This window comes from Ursus arctos, unplaced genomic scaffold (assembly GCF_023065955.2).
Source record: "Ursus arctos isolate Adak ecotype North America unplaced genomic scaffold, UrsArc2.0 scaffold_23, whole genome shotgun sequence".
Taxonomy (NCBI): Eukaryota; Metazoa; Chordata; class Mammalia; order Carnivora; family Ursidae; genus Ursus; species Ursus arctos.
In genome coordinates, this window is record NW_026622908.1 from 22,404,507 (window position 1) to 22,425,586 (window position 21,080).

Here is a 21,080-nt window from a genome sequence, read left to right on the forward strand (position 1 = left end):
GTCACAGACCTCTTCCCCTGTGGGTGACGAGACCCCTGGGTGCTGGATCCCGGGATCCTGCTGTCCCTCCTGTAGTCATGAGCATGCCCATGGCTTGGGTGGCATTTCTCCCCCCAAAGAGAATCAATCCTCCCCGAATCTGAAAGTGGCCTTGAACAGTTAATGTTGCCTGTAGGAGCTCTCAGAGGGAGGGACTTGGGACAGTTCCCTTGTTACATGATGCAGGAGATTTATTGGAGACCAGAGGGCTCAACGGAAAACAGTCTTGATTTACTTTCAGTTGGAAACGCTTGTTTGAGAGATGCGATTGGCCAATCGGTTTTAGCCTCTTGAGTCACCACAGATCCCGAATCACAGAAGCCTCTGTTTCTCGGGAGAGAGGCACACACATGTGGGGAGTCCTGCTTCTCTGGAAGGGGTTCATGGTGTGGCAAATGCCACAGCCAGCCATGCTGGTGCCCTGTGCAGTCATCTGTGGTCCGCGGCTACTCACGCCTCGACCTCGCTGTAACTTTCCCTAAACCTTGGGAGTATTCTCAGCTATGCACTGGGGAGGTTGGGAGGTCATAAAAAGTTACTTCAGTCAGGCTTGGCCATAGTAGCCCAGTGGGTAAGTCTGTTGGATGCATGACGTCAGACTGGCTGGATTTGAAGCCCAGGTTCATCATTGGGCATGTTTCTTCCCTTCTCTGTACCTCAGTTTCTGTATCTGGAAAGTGGGGATAATAATATCACCTACCTCACAGGGTTGTTCTAAGGATAAAATGAGTGAGTACTTGTGAAGTGTTTAGAGGGGTGTCTGGCATATTCTGTATTTGTTGCTATTATTGCTGTTGGTATTATCCGTATCCTTTGGAGTCATAACTGGGGTTTGCATCAGTGCGAAGGAAGCCTGTTGGAAAGTCTTCATAGATTATTAAAAGCTACACAGCCCTGAAGGCTTGGTCCCTTTTAAGGCAAGAGAGAGCCAGAGGGGAGGCACTAAGAAGGCACATGGGGACAGCTGACCCGAAACGAAGTTTCGGGCACCATCTTTGCAGTGCCCAGGTGGCTGAGTTCCATCCGGGTTAGGAATTGGACCTTGTTTGCTGGATGAAGAGAAGTGTAAGCCATGGAGCTTCCCCTCTGCGTGGAGCTGCTCATTCCCGCGGCAGCCCCTGGCCGCTCCCTGCTATGTGGCAGGCCCTGTGAAAGCCTCCCCGCGGGGGCAGGCCGAAGCTCGAGTTTACCTGGTTCCTGCTGTCCTGGCACCACGGACACACACATAGCCACGCGCTCCCGCGCTCCCACAGGCCGGCACCCTCGCCTGCGCCTTTGGTCTCTGAAGTCACGCGGGCTGCTGCCTGTGGAACTCAAGGCGTCTTATTCAAAAGTCTTGGTTCCTTTTGCATTTGCATGTTCTGGGTGCCAGGTGGTAAATGAAAATTAATTTTAATATGACAGAAACTGCCGTTCAGCTCCAACCACCATCTAGGCCTCAGACTTTATTTTTAACCCGGGAGTGACAGCGGCCACCTGGCCACGCGGTGACAGGCCGTTCGCCTCTCTCCCGGCGTCTGCAGCGGCCTCCCCCGAGCAGCCTCCCCTCCAAGAAGCTGACTGCAAGGCTGTGTTTTCCTTTTGTGTGCTGGACGGGGGAAGCCTCCGGAAGGGCTGTCACCCAGCCTGACAGTTTTCCCCGTGTGAAGTCTGGCTGACAAAGGCCGGAGCTGAAAATGTCAGTGAGAACAAACAATATTTCAAAAGGGCCTTGTGCTTGTCCCTGCTCGCTGTCCTCCTACCTCATCAGCCGAGCGTTGCCGAGCGGCCGAAGGAGGACACCTGTAGGCCCCAAAAGGAATGAATCACACAAAAACACATGCTGTCCGTGCCACTCCATCCTGACGCTTTTAAAAAGCACCTATGTGCTACTGATACAAAAAAAGAGAAGCAACTGATGGCGGCTCTGTCTTCTCGAAGCTCCGTTTCTTGCTTCTTCTTTGAGTATTTTCAGAGTCAAGGAAGATCGTGCAGAAGTTTCACAGTCCTCTCATCTTATTTTGCAAACCATCAGACACCGTTTCCTGGCGGTTAGAACCTACTTCCTGCTCGGAGAGGAGAAAGCGGCCGCTGTCGGTCCCGCTCGGCACCACCGACCTGTGTTTGTGCTCGTGTGTGTGGCCCTTGCTTAGCCACCTCTCGCCCTCAGAGCCGACGCTCGCTCTCGTGGTACGGAAGGATCCAGGGAACTCAGCAAAGGGGTCGGGTGGGTTTCGGTGCTACGCGGACCCGAGATGGGATTCCAGCTCTGCCACTGGCTGACTGGGGGGAGTTGTTTCATTTTTCTGAGCTTCGGTTTCTTTACCTGTAAATAACATGTAGACACCTGCGTACAGCTCACCTGTCAGCATCCGTGGAAGATGACGTAACACAGAACCCCAGAGGTGCTGGGGACCCAGGGACACTGCGGTAACAGGCCTCCCCTCCCCTGGCTATCGGCTCAGAACCGAAGAACAAAGCTACTGAGATTCAGGAAGCCAGCTACAGGCTCTGGGCAGAAGCACTCTCTTCTTGGGGCAACTCACTTCCCTGCGCCTCAGTTTTCTCACTGATACTGAAGCAGGGTCTTTGGACTCCGTCTGGACCTGCCCGAGTCAGAACTGGAGTCTGGATTCTGTCCGAATCCAGAGCTGGCTTCTCACTAACAGCATGATGCCTGGCCTGGCACGTGGGCCACCATGCGGTAGGCCCAGAGGAAATGCTGGTGAGCTTCTTCCTTGGCCAAGGACTGCGCTCGAGGCTCGAGGACATGCTCAGGAGTAATCATTCTCCACCAGGAGGTTTCAATGATGTCCCCTTTCGGTGTTGGCGTTCACAGGAGTGTGAACTGGGGAGGTTAACACAGTCCCAGGAAAAGAAAGGGTTTCTATTAATGGTTTAGAAGACTTGTGAGATGGTTTCACCAAATCAGGTAGAATCAGTTAATTCTTCAGCTCCTTATTGAGATTTTAGATTAATGCCTGCAAAATTCACAGGAGCCCCTGGATTCATTCTTTAAGCAGTTGATAGCCATTAGCTATCATTCTGAATGCCATTAACTCTTGGGAGCCAACAACCGATCTTGGCTCTGTCAGTATGTTGAAGGTGTGTTTTTTTAGGACATTTTAAGGAACCATTTATTCATTCAGTAAATAGTTGTTGAACATCTACTCTCTGTCACACTGTTGTGAGAATTAGAAAAACACAATAAACAGGTAAAAGGTCCTTGCTTTTTTTGGAGCTTCTATGACAGGAAGGGTGGGTGGATAATAATTAAATGCACAAATAAATAAACACGTTGCTGTGAAGACACCAAAGCAGGGTGAGGGGGGGAGACACGTGGGTTGGATAACAGTGTTCAGGAAAAGCCTCTGAGAGGAGGTGACGTGGAGCCAAAGCACAAAATGTGATGATCTGAGGACAGAACATTCCAGAAAGAGGGCATGGCAGATATGCGTTCTAAGGTGGCAAAGAGCTCAGAATGTCCAAAGGAGTTGAAGGCAAGCTTTATGCCTGGATCAGAGTGAGCTGCACAAGGTCGGAGAGGGAGACAGGAGCCATGAAGAGGACGCTTATCCCGGGCGCAACCAGAAGATGTTAGAGGTTATAAGTAATGGAGCAACACCACGTGATTGTGGGAAAATGCTCATAGTATAAGATTAAGTGGGGGAAAAGATGCCCAAATCTAAGACTGTCTATTTAGTACTGTTTTAACATTGTAAGTACATAAGGATACACACACACACATATATTCAGAAAACTGAAAGAAGATAAAACAAAATGTTTAAAGCGTTGGCAGTAGTAGTGACCTTGCTTTTCCTTCATTGTTTCCCTGAATTTGTTTTCTACAAGGTGTGTTACTTTAATAATTAGAAATAAGTCATATACTTTTTAAAAACTTATTTGTAGGGGCGCCTGGGTGGCTCAGTCAGTTAAACATTCTGCCTTCGGCTCAGGCCATGATCCCAGGGTCCTGGGATCGAATCCTGCCTCAGGCTCCCTGCACTGTGGGGAGTCTGCTTCTCCCTCTCCCTCTGCTTGCAGCTCCCCCCGCTTGTGCTCTCTCCCTGTGTCAAATAAGTAAATAAAATCTTTAAAAAAAAAACTTGTTTGTAGAGCAATCGATGGAGACAATGCAGGAGGGCTGCTCCCTTACTGGGTCTTAGCTCTGAGTTGAGGTTAATGCGTGGTGCTTTGGAATGCTGGAGTAAATGTTGAAGGCTCTGGCCAGTGGAGCAGCTCTGTTTTGTTTTGTTTTCTTTTGTTTTGAATGAATCTACTCTCACAGACTTCTTTTTTTTTTTTTTAAAGATTTTATTTATTTATTAGAGAGAGAGACAGCCAGCGAGAGAGGGAACACAAGTAGGGGGAGTGGGAGAGGAAGAAGCAGGCTCATAGTGGAAGAGCCTGATGTGGGGCTCTATCCCATAACGCCGGGATCATGCCCTGAGCCGAAGGCAGGCGCTTAACCGCTGTGCCACCCAGGCGCCCCTACTCTCACAGACTTCTTACCCTTCCCAAATAAGTTACGCAAAAGCATCGACCATTTCTATTTCATCCCACAGATTTGAATATAACCTGCCGATACGCAGGTGTGTTCCACGTGGAGAAAAATGGTCGCTACAGCATCTCCAGGACGGAGGCTGCTGACCTCTGCAAGGCTTTCAACAGCACCCTGCCCACCATGGCCCAGATGGAGAAAGCCCTGAGCATCGGGTTTGAGACCTGCAGGTAAGGGGAGGAAAGTCGGGGGCGGGGTTCGGGGGCGGGGCTTAGAGCCCGGAGGCTCCTCCCTGACAGCTGATGGATGGTTGCCTGAAGGGTCGGCCCCACCTATTAATTTGGCCAAGTCAACCTGGAACCTGTATGACAACTGGAATTTAAAGCCGACTAAAGACACCTTTGTGAATCATAGTGGGGTTGCCCAGAGGAGGCCATTAAGGGTCAACGGTTGGAATCCTCTTGCCTAAAGTGCTTCCACAGCGCTCTCCCCGCTTTGAAGAAGCGTGCAATATCATTGTCGGAACCACAAGAAAACGTAAACCAAATAACAGTGTTTAAAATAAATATGCGCCTGGTGGAGTCTTGGCTCGGCAGACTTGGCTCAAAGCAGCGTTTTCAAAACAACTCCCTCTCTCTCTCTCTGTCTCTGTCTCTCTGTCTCTCATGTGTTTGTTTCTCTTCTGTGTTGCTCTGGTTGGAGACTGGCGATAAAAGGACATGAAAATTATTAAGATGCATTATTACAAGTGAGTGGGAGGTGGTCAGAGGGACCCAGGAGACCTCCTGAGAGACTTTGTACAGGACATCACGGTGCTCCCGGGACCCCCGCTCATGCCATTCTGCTCAGGGCGCTCCCAGCAGGCTGTGGCCCCCCGTGTGTTTGAATTTCCGATGAGCCTGTGGTGAGTGGTGCACATTAAGAGCTAGCAGTGGTGACAGCCACGGTGAAGTGTTTTGGTTTGGTTTGTTTTCACTAGAAGAGCTCCGGGTCATCTGAGTAACTGCTCTGAAGTTTCCAGCCAGCCGGCAGCTTCCCCCTGTTTTTGCAATGTAATGTCGTTAGATAACGTGGTTCCCCTCTCTCTTAAACACACATGCACACACGCACCCAGGCAGACACAAGCTGCTTTTTAAAAGTCCGGTTGCCGAAGCCTTTATCCAAATCATGAAATGAGGTTAAATGCGCCCATCCCGGTCCTTGGTGACAGCCGTCATGCACACCCATTAGGAGTGGCAGCGGAGCCTCTTTGGCTGAAAAGGAAAAGAAAAATCTTTACTCCAGCACTGCACTGAGAAGCTACCCACTGGCCCCATGTGGCAATTTACACTGCATTACAATGGAAGAAAAGTTAACTTTGTTGACATTCCAGTGCTGGGCTAGCTCCAGAGGGCAAGCGGCTGCGGGATTAGAGGACGAAGATTCTTGATAGAGCATTTCCATTATTGCAGAAAGTTCGACTGCGATGTTCAGAGCTAGGTCTGGGAGAGCCCCAAAGGAGCAGAGGGAGAAGTGCTGTAGACTGCGCTGACGGCGGGCCAATGAGCAGATCCGTGTAGCCCCTTCCCAAGGCTCATGGCTTAAATACGATGGCCCTGACTCGGCCAGCAGCCTGAGAAAGTCGGCTTACCAGACTGAATTTGGATTGTGAAATACACGGAAGACGTACTTAGGAAACACAGCAATGGCCCCATCGGCTGAAAGCGAGGGGGGTTCTTCCGACCCCCACTGGCTAGCCTTCGCTCACTTAGAGGTTGGGCGCGCCCTGCTGCCCACACGCCCCCGACCCCTCGATCCTCCGACTGCGCCCAGGGTTGATCATATCCCTCCACTTTATGGCTGAAGCAACGGAGCCTGGCAGAAGTGCCACAGCTCGCCCGGGGCCACGTTGCTTGCCCGGGGAGGAGTCCAGATGTCAGTCCTGCTTCATCTGAGCCCGGGGCAAGAATTTAATGACCCTCCCGAAGGACTGAGGGCGAGAGGGAGACAGAATCCTGGTGCATGGATTTGCTGAGCATTTCTTTTCATCCTGTGAACAGCAACCTGCTGGGGCAGCATATACACACATATATATTTTAATATCCCAACTCACGTACCACCGGTGGGACACATACAAGGGGCAGTCAGCTTGTTGTGGCAACAACACAGGCATAACTTACAAAGGGCATGTAGATTCTAGAATGTCAGGGTGACACAGATCTTCCTAATGTGTTGGGGGCAGGGTGGGGAGTAGGCTCACCAAGGACTGTCATCATTAAAAAAGAAAGAGAAAGAAAGAAAGAAAGAAAGAAAGAAAGAAAGAAAGAAAGAAAAGAAAGAAAAGAAAGAAAAATGATGCCAAAGAAACCTATCCTTCCACCCCTATCCTTCCACTGTAGTGGGTATTAAGTGTTGCAAAACGCATTTCCATAATTTCGCTCAGGCGGCTGTGAATCAGATCTCTGCCATAGGACAGGTGGCAGAAGCTCTTAGGCTCCGATAAACCTTAGCAGCCACTCTCTTCTGTCGGCCCCACCCTGATTAGTAGCATTTCCCAGATAGATGGAAACTTATTAACATTTAATTGCTCTCTCTCTCTCTCCCCACCAAGCTAAGGAGTCTTTGGAGAAACCAGTCTGTCCTTTCAGATGAGGAATTAGTCATGCGAGCTACAGTTGCAACATAGACCTAACGAGTTCTGTGTGCTTAGAAATTTCAAACTCACAGCCACTTTCCATGGGTCTGGCAGGACAACGCGCCGTGTACTGTCGCCTCTGGCAGCAAAGATTAAAAAGGATCTCTGCTGTGCATTTTAGCCAGCATTGCATTTTCAGAAACTTGCTGGATTTAGCTTCATCCTCTCTGCCCTACCCCCGCCCCCACCACCACCCCCTTCTCCGCCCACATCTTATTTTTGGAGGTATTTTATATTCGGGAGAGATTGTGCGGTGAGTGAGCCCTTAGCTTCCGGGAGGCGGACTGAGGAGGCTGGGTGCTGTCTGTTGTATCCCAAGGGGCCTCCAGCTCCAGCGTGCTCCCGGAAACATCTTGGTGGGGGCAGAGGGGGCTTACGCACTTCTCTGACCGAGCCGCCTCTGGAAAATTCCTGAGCTAAATGAGGCACCACTATCTACTTACTTAATCACTATTACTCCCATTTTAATGATGGTCAATTTACTTCCACTGGCAATGAAATGATGCCTGGGATGCTTGTGAAGAAAACGTACCGTGTTCCTAGCACATAAACAAGGCTTGGTGTTTACAGTAACCGGGTCTGGAGTGAGGAAATCACTGGAAAGGGGGAGGCAAAGAAGGAAGAGTAGGCAGTGGGAAGCAGGCAGGTGTGACATGTGTGGACTGAAACGAAGAGCCACCTAGCCCTAGCTTATGCGAGCTGGTCCTCTGATGTATTTTCTGGAAAACATGAAGGTGGTGGAGAGCCAGAGTGGAGCTCACCTCTTCCCTCTTAAGTGACTCAGGCTTCCCTCCATGTGTTCAAGCTGATTTGACACTGCTGCCCACTTATTTTATTTGAGACAGTTTTTTTCCGTTGGAGCACCCGGCTGGCTCAGTTGGAAGAGCAATAAGTGACTCTTGACCTTGGGGTTGTGAGTTCGAGCCCCACATTGGGTGTAGACGTTACTTAAATAAATAAAGTTTTTTTTTGTTTTGTTTTAAAGCCAGTTTTTTCTTTCGTGAATCTTTTTTTTTTTTCCTTCTAAAGCCCTTTATAGAGCTCTAAGTAAAATCGCCTTGTATCCCTCAGCCTTGCTGATGTCCTTCCTTCTCTCTCGGTGGTGGTTTCTGGATGTCATCTCACCCAGGTGTGGAGACCTCTAAGAGCCCCAGAGGTGAACCAAATGACGCAGTGCACCGCGTGAGACGTCGCTTGACGGCATGTTATGGAATCCCCATCACAGCCTTGCAGGTGGATAACCTCTCGTGTTTGTTTTGCAGGTACGGGTTCATAGAGGGGCATGTGGTGATCCCCCGTATCCACCCCAACTCCATCTGCGCTGCGAACAACACAGGGGTGTACATCCTCACGTCCAACACCTCCCAGTATGACACGTACTGCTTCAACGCCTCAGGTTGGTGCCAAGGGGATGGTCTTGGCGTTTGGGATGGCTGTGGGCACGTAAGCCTCTGGCGGCGTGGCTGACGGCACTTCCCGTCTTGGCTTAAGTGGGGAGTCATGCAGCTTCCATTCACATAACAGGTGCTCACTGAAGATCTCCACAGCAGAGACAAGCTTCCTAGAACTCCAGGTGCTTCCTTGCTAGGCAGGGAGGCCGACAGGAAACAGAAATATTTAATACCTCATATGAAGTCAGGGAGTAATGAGCGCTATAAAAAAGAAAGCGGAAGAAGTGGCTGCAGGGTGCTAAGGGAGATGTCTCTGAGAGGGTGGCCAGAGACGGTGCCTGTGAGGAGGTGCCTTTGAGAGAGCGCTGCAAATGGTGTCAGGGAGGAAAGCCACGGGCGGAGAGGACAGCAGTGCCAAGCCAGGCGTGGCGGAGCACTGTGGCTTACTCTGAGGACACCGAACAGGCCAGGGTGGATAAAGGCCGGCGATCAGAAGGGGGAATGCCAAGGGATGAAGTCAGAGAGGTAAGCAGGGGCCAGGTCCCATAGGGCCTTGTAGGCCATGGTAGAGAGTGTGGATTTTATTCTCAGCGTGATGGGAAGTCACTGCAGGGTTTTGAATAGGGAAGCGACATGAACCTAATGATAGCATTGGGGTACCAGCCAAATGGCTTGGCTTAGAAGTATTTATTCTATATTGGGCCTGGAGAGAAAGCTGGAAGGATATATGGTAGACCTTTGACCTTCTTGAGTTTCCTTTCCCAACAATTGAGAGCCTTGACAACTAGAGAACAAGAAAGCCAAGTGAAGATGTGTGTGCTGGGCTGCGGGCCAGGCCCCTCTGCCTGTCGAAGGGACTCGCTTCCAACCACTGGCCTAGGACCTCATGCTTATTAGTCTAATTCAGGCTCCAGCAGGATTCAAGAATTTTATGCACCATGTATCTTCAGGGTCTTTTGAGAAGGGTCAAACACACAAATGTCAAGTTTTTTAATGCCGACAATCAAATGTTGTTTGACTACTTGCTTCTCAGACTGGGCCTTCTCTTCCTCAGGAAGGTCTGAGATTGTGTGAAGGGAAGACGGAACCACGAGGTAAACTCGACACGTCTTCCTGGCCCCTCCGTTTTCCTTAGAGATGGGAAGGAGGGTGTTAAAGTAGCGGGAGAGTGGTTGAAGGCATGGTATGAGACAAACACAGACGTTACTCAGTGATGACTTAAGGCATTGTTTGCATGAGACAAACACAGATATCACGTACGGTGGTGGGATATAAAATCTTCACGGGGTTTTCAGTGCAAGTAGACGCATCAGAGTAATTGCGAGATTACGTCAGTAGCTTTCGGCTATGCCGGCCACCCGCTGTGGCGTGAGCAGTAGGGATCGGAGTGGGAATTCAGAAGAGAAATCTAGAGATTAGGAGAAGGAGAATTTCAGGGTTGATTAATTGAAATGGTGTGAAGCCAATAGATTATGTCAAATACAGGCAAGTCGCTAAACCTCTGGGGAGACACTCACAACACGGAGAAGGAAACTATAGGGTATTTCTTCGTCCCTGCTATATGATCAAGGAATGCAGATGGAGTGTAACCAAAAAGAGAGCCGCATGAGGCTAAACTGTCCGTGGCCCCTACCTGGTTCCCATACCCATACCCAGAATGTCCGTTCTGATGTCATGTTGGTGAGAAAAACCACGCGCAAATAAAGGAGAAGTAGACACAGGGCAACATGTGGTCTCAATAGCTTATTTTAGTGCCAAAGGTCGGGGGGGGACTTTGGGAAGCCTTTGTGTTTTAGATGAAGGGGCTGGTCATGTGGGACCGGGCTAGCTCGGGACCGCATACTCGAGAGTGTCTGAGTACTACCCGTTTCCTCCCCCACTCAGTCTCGTCCGACACGTGGATGCAATAAATTATGTTGCTGTGAATCCACATTCTCTCACCTGTTTTACAAGTTAGTGTCACTTCTTGGAAAGCACCTTAACTCCAAAAGCTAGGAGCTCACACTGTTTTATCGCTGGGAACGGCAGCCACCTGGACAAGTTACTACTGAGATTTCTCTGCCTGCCCCTTTTGCCTGTAAGGTTGGGTCTAGCCTCAGCAAAGGAAGTGAACACTACTGATTAACTTTCTTTTTCTTTGCAGGGGAGGTGTTAATCCAGCTGAAAAGCTGGAGAAGTTCTGGGGGTGCATTCATACCCAAATGGCTGTCTTAAAGTAGTAAAGTTTAAGGAGCAGATTTTTCCTTTTCTTTTACCCAGATTTACTTAATGGGGTTAGGCTGCTTTTATAAGTTTTTCCTTAAGTTTTAAAAAGAGTATTTATGGATTCACTATATGCAGTTAGGACTCTGCTGGGCAAGTAAGTGAGAAAGAACCAGTGGCCGTATTTCTTGTCTCGGGAGGTAATCTCGTTGAAATGATGAAATAAAAAAATAAAGAAGCTGGAGAAGAATGTTTATCTAAGGATAAATAAATTCTAAATGTCTCAGTTTAGAGTCAGATGATAGAGCGCTAAGTGAACTGTGGCTCTTGATAACCTTCTGTTCCAGGCAGAGAATCTCATTGGAAAGTCTTTGAGTCCAACTTAGCTTGAATTGCAGGCAGGTGGTCAAGACCCAGTGATGGGATCCCCTACAAACCCTTTTGGTCTACAGGGACCAAAGCCAGTTCAGTCTTAGCAGATAGCTTCTGTATGCTTACAGTTTCAGCAGTATTTTTGTAAAACATGGCCTGTGGTTCACAGATGAAAGTACGGCGGACCCTGCAAAGGCCCCGTGATTCTGACTTGAATTGCCTCATGTCTCAGGAAGGCCCAGCACGAGCCCAGTGACTTCTGTGTTAAGAGCCCAGAAAACTGGCTTGAATTAGTTCATTTTTTAAGTTTGCCTCCAGTAAAATGCCTCATTCTCCTTTGAAGGAGGAATTTAGGAGAAGATGTTACATTCATTTGTCTATTCATTTGATCATTCACTCAACAAGTATTTATAGGATACCTAGACTATATCAGGCATTGAGGAAGATGTCTTTCTATCTGGCACTGAGTAATCGGCTAGACTGAATAATTAACATTTCTCTTGGCTATTTTGGGGCAGTGGAGGTGCAGTTTGAAGATGCAGCCCACCAGGAAGCCCACCCCAGAATCTTTCTAACAATGCTTAGGTTCAGGAAAAGCTCACCAGGCCCGATGCTCCCAGCAGTACGGCGCTCGTTAAACAGAATAAAGGATTGTCAGCGAGGCCCTGCCATCTGACATGGGAGCGTGAATGTATTAATTGCACATTTGGGTCACCATTCATCGTAGTGTGCTTGCCGGACTTGGTGTTCTTTATAAAAGTTAAGGTGAACTGGAGCGTGAAGAGGCTCCATTTGCACAAATGCTCTAATGATTTCCAAATCTGTTTTAATGTTTTTTACATTATGCCCCATTCTATTACAACCTAACCCTTAGGAATTCCTTCCCAGGGCACTACTGTTGCCTGAATTTGGGGAAAGTGCTTCCATCTCTGCCATGAGGAAGTCATATTCCAACTCCTGTTTCTGGGTCCCTGCAGCATAACGGTCTCAGAAGCTTCTCATGGGTCAGGCTGATTTCTGGTGGTGTTACCAGAACAGACAGGGTAGATACTCTTCAAGATCTCCCAGGGTGGCTATTTGCCCTGCTTTTCAAAGAGGAAATCATTGGGAACATTTTTTGAAAACTATAAAAATCTAAAGAAATATTAATTGTTATTGTCTCCCATGACCTTGTGAATTCCTTAAAAGCAGGGACAGGGACATGTTCATCTTTTTGCTCCTTTTTTTTTTCATCTGTCCCATGAGTGATATTTAAAATGAACGAATGAACTGATATATCTAAAACTTTTTCAAAAGAATTTCTTATGGCATTGTCATTCACGGTTTATCGAAACGTTTCCTGACCTGTTTATCACTGCAGACCATTTGGGGGGTTTAACGACTTAGCTATGCTTCCTGGAAGCATGGGCCTGTGGGAATTATATTGGTCCTTCCTCTTCCATTCATTCAACAAGTATTTATCAAATGCCTCTTTGACCCCATCGCACATAAAGTTCTGGCCAAGATAGATAAGGTCACTACTCAATTTACAGCGTTCTTCGGAGGTGAGTGGTAGCAGGGGCCAGGGGGTGGGAGGTGTGCCATGAACCGCCATTCGGTAAAATGAACAAGATAATTTGAGACAGCAGTAAGCCGGAAGGAGAACCGCAAGCAAAGATGTGATGGTGATATGTGTGGGGGATCAGTGAGGGGCTGGTTGAGATTGCATGGTGAGGAACGGCCTTACTGAGGAGGTGACTTTCTCTGAGACTCTCTCCTGGGACGTCTTTTAATTATCCTTTGCAAGAATGGCTTTTCCTAAAACCTGCTTTTCTCCCGGTAAATATATAAAGCTGCTGGTTAGTTTCACAACGAGGCCAAAGAAATAGGCAGGTAAAGGGATATGCCCTTTCCCTGTAGGAAAAGATGCTTCTGCGACCTGGGAAGCAACCAAGCCCTGCTCTGTTCAACTTATGTTTCTGTTCAGTGATATGAGTACCTAGCGATTTATCCAGAACACTTAAAATACCTGTGGTCACAGCCTTCCCTGTGATACCAGTCTGCCTACCTGCCTCCATCCATCCATCCGTCCATCCCTTTCTTCCTTCTCTTTGCCAAGAAGCAATGCTGAGAGAAACCAGCCTAACAAATAAGCTGCCATTTTGTGCACACGCACGCACACGCACGCACACGTGCACACGGTGTAAAAGCTGTAATGCACAAAGGAACCCATACTTCCTGCAACAGCAAAACCAGTTTAAAACTCTGAGTTTTCAGAGCTCAATACAAGGTCCGATTACCAAAGAGAGCATTTGGGCATGAATGGAACGGCTAGTTAAGGCATTCCTCGGTCTTCTCTTAGTACTCAAGGGTGGTATACAGCCTGTTTCCAGAGGGCTTAAAGCAGTGGTCTCATAGGGCTACTTAGTAATGTCTCCCAGTGATCAGGGAGGCCCAAGGTACATTCAGAAATCTTTACTTCTGAAGAGGGGGAAAGTAGAGATTACATGGAGGACAAAAGAAAAAGAAGCCAGAGGTACCCGTGGTGAGATATACCAACACAGAGGCCTCAGGAAATAGTCTGGGCATCTAGACCGGTGGTGGATAGCCTCGGTAACTACGTGTTGAGAAGCTGTCTAGACGGACGAGGCACTTACGAACTTGGCTAAATTAAGGAGCACATCAGTGCATCGATAAGAACACTAAAGAGTAGTTTGCATCGGAGTATTTCTATAAGTAAACTCTTGGTGATTATTTTAGTTTTCATCTTCTCACGCTGTTCACGCTGATAAACATTCGATTCTATTTGTCATGTGTTTCCATCATTTCTGTACAGTATTGGGATTCCACATGATTTCTCATTATAGTTCACGCACTTTATTAAAAAATGCTTTTACAGTGTTCCCACGTTACTTTTATAATAACACATTTAAAAAGTAAGTTCTAATGTATGCCTCGTTAGAAAAGGTCCGTGCCTATCTTTTTTACTGTTATATCCGCGGTGCCTGATAGAGAACATTTATACGTGTTTGTTAATGAATGGATCTGTTAGAGAGGGGAGGGGAACAAGTAAGCTTCCAAAATTGTGTAAAGGTAAATAAAAATGAAAAATGTATCACAAAGGTCAGAGAAGTTCCCAGGAGACTTAATCGAGTTTCAGAAAAAGAAAATTATTTAGCTCACTTATATGCGGAATCTAAAAAAATAAATGAACAAACAAACAGAAACAGGCTCGTAAGTGGCTGTCAGAGGAGAGGAGGTGGGGGTGTTGGGCGAAATAGATAAAGGGGACTAAGAGGCACAAACTTCCAGTAATAAAAAAAGTAAGTCGCAGAGATGAAAATGCAGCGCAGGGAATAGAGTCAGTAATATCGTAGTAATGCTGTAAGGTGGCAGATGGTGACAACACATATCGTGGTGAGCACTGAGGAACATGTAGGCTTTTCTAATCACTACGCTGTAACTTAAAACTAATGTCATGTGGTGTGTCAGCTGTATTTCAGTACTCAAAAAAGGAAAATTATTTGGAATAAATTTAGTAAAGCCCCATTCTGACCAAATAGAAATGGGCATCAGTTTGGTTCCTATTTTTTTTCCTATTTTTTTTAAAGTTCTCATGCTTTTTCTCTTTGCTATTCCACAGCTCCACCGAAAGAAGACTGTACATCGGTCACACACCTGCCCAACGCCTTTGAAGGACCGATTACCATAAGTACGTATCTCTTCTGACCTTGATGGAGTGTCGCCTTCTTGGGAAAGGGATCAGGTGCACTTTCTGTGTTTCATATTTGCGTCGAAGAGCAGTCATTTCCCCAAGGCCAGGGACGTCGGCTGTGATTCACTGTCCCTTCCCCTTTTCCTGCAGTGGCTTGAAACTGCAGTTCGGTCGACCCCAACACGTTGTTCCCCAAACTGCAGTCATTTGAAAACTACTTTCACTGTTTTGGGCACCTCTGTGTATACACCACAATCGTTTACTTGGTATTTTTCACTTAATTGGCCCGTTCTTTTCTACTTAAAATATGTTTATTTAAAAAAACACCTGCAGGGCCACCTGGGTGGCGCAGTTGGTTGAGCGTCCGACTCTTGACTTCGGCTCAGGTGGTGATCTCAGGGTTGGGAGATCGAGCCCCGTGTGTTGGGCTCTGCGCTCAGCGAGGAGTCTGCTTGAGATTCTCTCTCCTTCTCTGCCCTACCGCTCATGCTCTCTCTCTCTCTCTCAAATAAATAAATCTTTAAAGAATAGAATAGAAATAGAATAGAAATAGAATAGAATAGAATAGAATAAAATAAAATAAAATAAAATAAAATAAAATAAAATAAACAACCCCCTACATATGGAAAACCAAATCCCTGGTTATAAGCAGAGTGTATCCTTAAATATACACTGAAGTGAAGGAAAAATTAAGTCCTATTCTTAAACTCTAGCTGCTGAAGTTTCTGAGTCTGAGCCGTGTTCTCTCTCATGGAGGGGGATTAAGAAGTGTTGGGGGAGATGTATTCCAGCCCCCTAAATTTTCTGTTTGGTTATTTGTGTATTGGAAGATAATTATAAAGGGCATAAACTTCCTGGTAGGGATTTCAACATTATTTATACCACATCCACCTAAAATCTTCTTGATTATTCCAAGATGTAGGCGTTTTACACTGTATGAAAACAAAAGAACTCAAACAAAATTCTCACAGAGGTCAACTTATTAACCCTGATCTTATGGCCTCTGGGTCTCAGTTTTTTTGAGAAGTGTCATAGTGTGGAGGAGGCTTGACTTCTGCCTCCTGAAAGCCAGACGCCTCAGTGTGCAAGGGAACAGTGGTGGCAGGCGGCAGAAGGATGAGAATCATCTTGGCCATGCAAATCCAGCCCCCCACTGTTCGGTCAAAAATTGTCCCTGACCTGTGCCTCGTGGAAGGGGAGGCCCACAAGGTGAGATGTGGTGTCTCAGTCAGGCTTGGTTTGAAATCCTAGTTCCTACCACCTAGGTGATCTCAAAAGAATGACTTACTCTCTCTGAGCCTCAGTTTTCTCATCTGGATAATGGAACAACATGTGAGATTTGAAATGAAAATAAAGAAAGGTAATATGTCTAATGCATACCAGGACCATAGTCATGTTCAATAAACGTCCTATTTCCTTGGTCCCCACCAATGCCTTTCAAAGTCCAGACCTGTACAAGTTTGGTCATATGTTTTTTAATCACATCTTCGTCTGCAGAGATTATCAGGGTATTTGAGACTTTGCAATATTTTTTTTAAAGATTTCTTTATTTGAGAGAGAGAGAGAAAGAGGGAAAGAGCACAGGAGGGGAGGGGCAGAGGGCAAGAATCTCACTCAGACCCCTACTGAGTGAGGAGCCCATGCAAAGGCTCAATCTCATGATCCTGAGATCATGACCTGAGCCGAAATCAAGAGTCTGACGTTTATCCGATGAAGCCACCCAGGCGCCCCTGCAATATTTTTTAATTTATGTTTTACTAATAGTTGCACTTGGGCAAGCCAGAAAGGTGGACAAAAAGAACATTTAGTCCAGTGCAGTATAGCAGAAAATAATTTCAGCTAAATGCACACTTGTGCAGTGAGTGGCCCAGACTGGAAGGTAGCAGATCCTTTTAAGGAATGAATTCACTCTTGCTTTTCCTTCTCCTGTCCATTCGAGACATTTGCTTGTTTAAATCAAAGATTTTGATCTTAATATACCTTCGTGCCTCTTGATTTCGAGGTTGACTCTCACGGAGAATGGGCAGCGGCTCAGTCAGCATTTAGGCATGCCGACGTCTTTGCCAGAGTAGGGGTTCACTTGGACTGGCAAAATTTGCCCCTTAGAAAAAAAGCCGCATTCTTCATGGGTGTGCAAATATATATTCCCTGTTGAGCCTGCTAACCTCTTTATTTCCTACTTCAAATCCTTTCTAGAAGTAGATGGAATGAATAGCAACAGATTTTACATGTACTTGAGAAGGGAGAATAGGAACCAGTGGGAGAATTACCATTTACTGAAACCAACTCGATTTTGAATCCTACGCTAAGCACTTTACATACCATGCAGCATATAGTGCTCGTAGCAAGAGCTAGCACCATCCCCGTTTTACCAATGACAAAACGGAAGCTCAGGACCAGCTTTGTCTAGGGACACACGAAGCTGGGGCTCAAACATGGGAACTTCCAAACACACCCTCGTTCCCCCTCCCCATTTCCAGGGTGTGCGGTGGGTCGGGGAGGGTAGACTTTCTTAGTGCATCACCTACCCACCCCCCCACTAGGTAGGTAGGTGGGTGTTGTTTTGCTTAATGATGAAGAAAAATAGCTTTGCAGTCACTGTCTTATATGATAATCCATAGTCTTTCCTATACTCAGAAAATGTCATCCGTCAAGTTCTGAAAGCGTGCTCTCTTCCCCCCAGCCATTGTTAACCGCGATGGCACCCGCTACAGCCAGACGGGTGAATATAGAACGAACCCTGAAGACATCAACCCCAGCAGCCCCACTGACGATGACGTGAGCAGTGGATCCTCCAGTGAGAGGAGCACTTCGGGAGGCTACAACATCTTCCACACCCACCTTCCAACTGTATACCCGACCCAGGACCAAGACAGTACCGGGGTGTCCGACCACCCAGAGAATACCCCCATTACCAGTAAGGAGAATGAGTCACTGTGTTTGCCAATGGTGATTTGTTTGCAAAACCGTCTCTGATCTTCCGGGTGATACGTACTCCTTTGTGTGTTGATTGTCTCCTGTCTCTAGAAGTTGGGGACATTGTTTGGGGAGGGGGCTATTATGGTAGCCAGTGCCCTGTATGCGTTGCCTGCTACTGCCTATAATTTTTTTTTTTTCCATCGACTCCCCTGTTTTGCTTACCTCCGGATAAGAAGTGCCATACTGGAAGTTTTTTAGAAGAATTTTTCTTGTTCTCTTGTCCCAGGGATGTGCTAACAAGCCAAGCACGCTACAGAAGCGATTTTTACTTTTACATGTTTCCTTCTTGTTCTTATCCACCGTTGGATAAGATTTCTCCATGAAGTTGGGATCATAACGTATGCATACCATCCCATCTGCTTTTCTCCACTTAACTCTATGTTTTTATGTTTTAACTTGACGTATGCGATATTTGACGGTACAAGATTCAGCGCTACTCATCACCCGTGATTTACTAAACAGCTCCTTTGTTTTTGGTCTAAGGAAGCGCATCCGAAGGAGTTATCTGATCAAATTCAATCTGCTTAAAAGTTGTCCACCCCAGCCTGTAGGGGAAGGCTGTTAATACTTGCTTGGTAACGTGGGTAATTCATTACTTGAGGACGGCGAGAGTGGAAATATGTCAACACTGCATTCGATTTCTTTGGGGTTTTGCCCTTTGGGCTCCGCTTTCATTGGAAGTTGTTTGCACCTCCCTCTGGCCCTCCTTCTCCGCTTCCCGCGTTGCTTTTCCCCGTGGTTTGTTTTAAAACAGGTTTCCAGATTGGCTGCGTTCCTTCTGTGGGGGATTATTCACACTGAAGTAGGGCATCTGCCCCTTGAGCACCTTTCCTAGTATGCTGTGCATTTTCTTTTGTCCTGGCTCTGGCTCTTGGGGGGGCTCGGGGGGGGGACTCTGGTCTTCAAAGAGTGTGGCAGACATTCACTGGTTTGTGAATGCTCAGCATGAGGCCCTTTTCTGTGCCTTGTCACCCAGAAGCCAGGGCAACCTTCAGAGCACTATGATTTAACCTAAGGTTACTTGCTCAACAGTGTGTTAAACTTCTGTGAGCAGCGTGCTGGGGTGGGGGTGGGGAACGATACAAATGGGCCCGAAGTCTGGTCATCCTCTGCAGATCCTTTGAAGCATTTTCAAGAAGAGACGTTTTCAAACTGCTGAGGCTTTCACAGATTCCTGGCTCTCTGGAGATTGTGTCACCTCGTTGCCTATTGTCCCACGCACGCCCCTTCTTGCGAGGCCCTTCTGCAAACCAAGCAGGCAGGGCTGCTGGCTGTTCCTGAGCGCCCTGCCCTGCTCAAGGAACCATGCGGAAGGCGCCTAGCATCAGGGCATGCAATTTTGTCTGATGTTGGCAAATGTAACAATTAGTGGTCTCAGCGAGAGGCAGAGCGGGTCTACTCCAAAGCACTGTTCCCCACCAGAGAAGAAAATCGTGGCAAAATAAATCTTTGAGGAACTAGATGAAATTCACACTGAAGCCATTATTAGCCAATATCACATAGGGAGTATTACACATGTACTTTAGAAAGGCAACAAGGGCGTTTGTGAACCGTCAGCTCATCTTTTAGGGATTGCACATTTCCTGCCCAAGTTAGGTAGTCAGCACACAGATTTTGAGGACCTACTATGTACCAAGCCTATTCTAATGCTTGGGAGCCAATGGTAAGAACCATTAGAAAGTAATACTGAAGGGAAATAAGGATTAATAAGCTAGTAACCAGTATTTGCCAAATATTAAACAATATTTGAGGTCTTCTCTGTGCTGGTGCTCTAGTTACTGGGGACTTAGAGTTGGACTGACCTTCATGGAGCCCATCTACTGCTCAGAAACCAAGGAAAAGGACTGCTTTGAGATTTCACTAAACCATAGTTCGGGATTTGGGTTGAGAAAAGAATCGTGCTTTCCTCTTTTCAGAGCACTTAGCTAAGTTTCTCCTGTAGTTCGGGAAGAGAGAGGGTCAGTGGTCAAACAGAGTGAGTCCAGGGCTAACCTGAAAGTCACTGAAGTGCCATAGCGTCCAAAATGGCCAGGGGCAGCTCCAGATAAATCCATTCATGGAAAGAAGAGTGTCCAAGAAAAAAAAATCGGGTGGACACTTGAAAGCAGCCCACGGCTTATTGGAAAAAATTACCAGTGGTAAGTTCCTGAATAGACCCCAGTTTCTGAGCCCAGTGAGGAGATTCCCAAAGCTTCATGACTATTGGACTGAAGGTGGGTGTTGGTGGGGAGGAGTGATTGCACACCCTCCCTAACGCACGCAGAAGGGCAGATGTCAAGAGGAGTCTGGCTGCGGACAGAGAAGTGCATCTTTGCTTGGCTGGCTCTTTCCTCTCTAAGTGTCCTTAGTGGGTGGCACTGGGGAAAGCCAGTAAGAGCAACCATCTGGGTAGGCTTTCACTTCCAGCAGGCTTTTTATTATAGATGATATTTTTGGAAGAGCCTTCCTGGAGGCATGTCATCAGCCTCTTTTCTATTGGTGATCTGGAATTCTCTGGAATCCAGAAACCTAAACTAATTCAGGAAGCAGAGACTCCTGCCTTGGAACGCTCTATTTCCTTGTCTTCTGGGTGTCAAAGAAATATATACATATATATTTTTGGTCTGGCATCACCTACTTGGGTGGGGAAAATTGGAACTCTGCTGGCTAGACAGTAGCTCCTTCCCTTTCCCCCAAATCTCATATGAATCCTTTCAGGAAAATAGAAATAATTCTTATTTCTATCTTGCTCTTGTGTGTTTACTTCCTGTGGGTCTCTTCTCGGTCTCCTACAGGGTGAAGGTGGCAGGAGCTCTGTGTCTTTAATAAAGTTTCTGAGGGCAGAATGGGGTGCCTGAGAATTTTTCAGGGGGATGCTCAGGTTTATCTGTGGGCATCATTGATGAAATTGGCTCCTATGTCTCTACTCTCTCTTCTTGGCCAATGTGTCCTTTGTAACATGGAACATACTGTACAGGTTGTTGACATTTGTTGTATACAGAGTCAAAGTTTTTATCCTGGTGTTGACGGACCTCCAATAGGTTCAATGATAGACCATAAGGCATTCAAGAGCCTGAAATAGTATACAAAATGTTGAGAATGTGTGTATGTCAGAACACTTTTTTGAGGACAGAAGTCATAACTTATATCAGATTTTCAAAGGGCCATGTAACTCAAAATGGCTTTTAAAAATCTCAACTGGTATAGATGTTTATCCCGATATCTTTGCTATTCTTCTTCCACAGGGAAACATTCTGGACTCAAGTCCTA

At 46.9% G+C, this 21,080-nt stretch overlaps 1 protein-coding gene across 10 annotated transcripts in view; it reads left to right on the top strand.

The window, feature by feature from the left end:
• The window catches only part of CD44 (CD44 molecule (Indian blood group)), an 87,278-nt gene that overhangs the window by 29,830 nt on the left and 36,368 nt on the right, over nt 1–21,080 (top strand). For all 10 annotated transcript variants that reach the window (XM_044389024.3, XM_057317553.1, XM_057317555.1 and 7 more), the window contains exons 2-5: nt 4,584–4,749; nt 8,456–8,589; nt 14,781–14,849; nt 17,536–17,769. In XM_044389024.3, the coding sequence (XP_044244959.3) occupies nt 4,584–4,749; nt 8,456–8,589; nt 14,781–14,849; nt 17,536–17,769 (603 nt within the window). The remainder of the gene's footprint in view (nt 1–4,583; nt 4,750–8,455; nt 8,590–14,780; nt 14,850–17,535; nt 17,770–21,080) is intronic.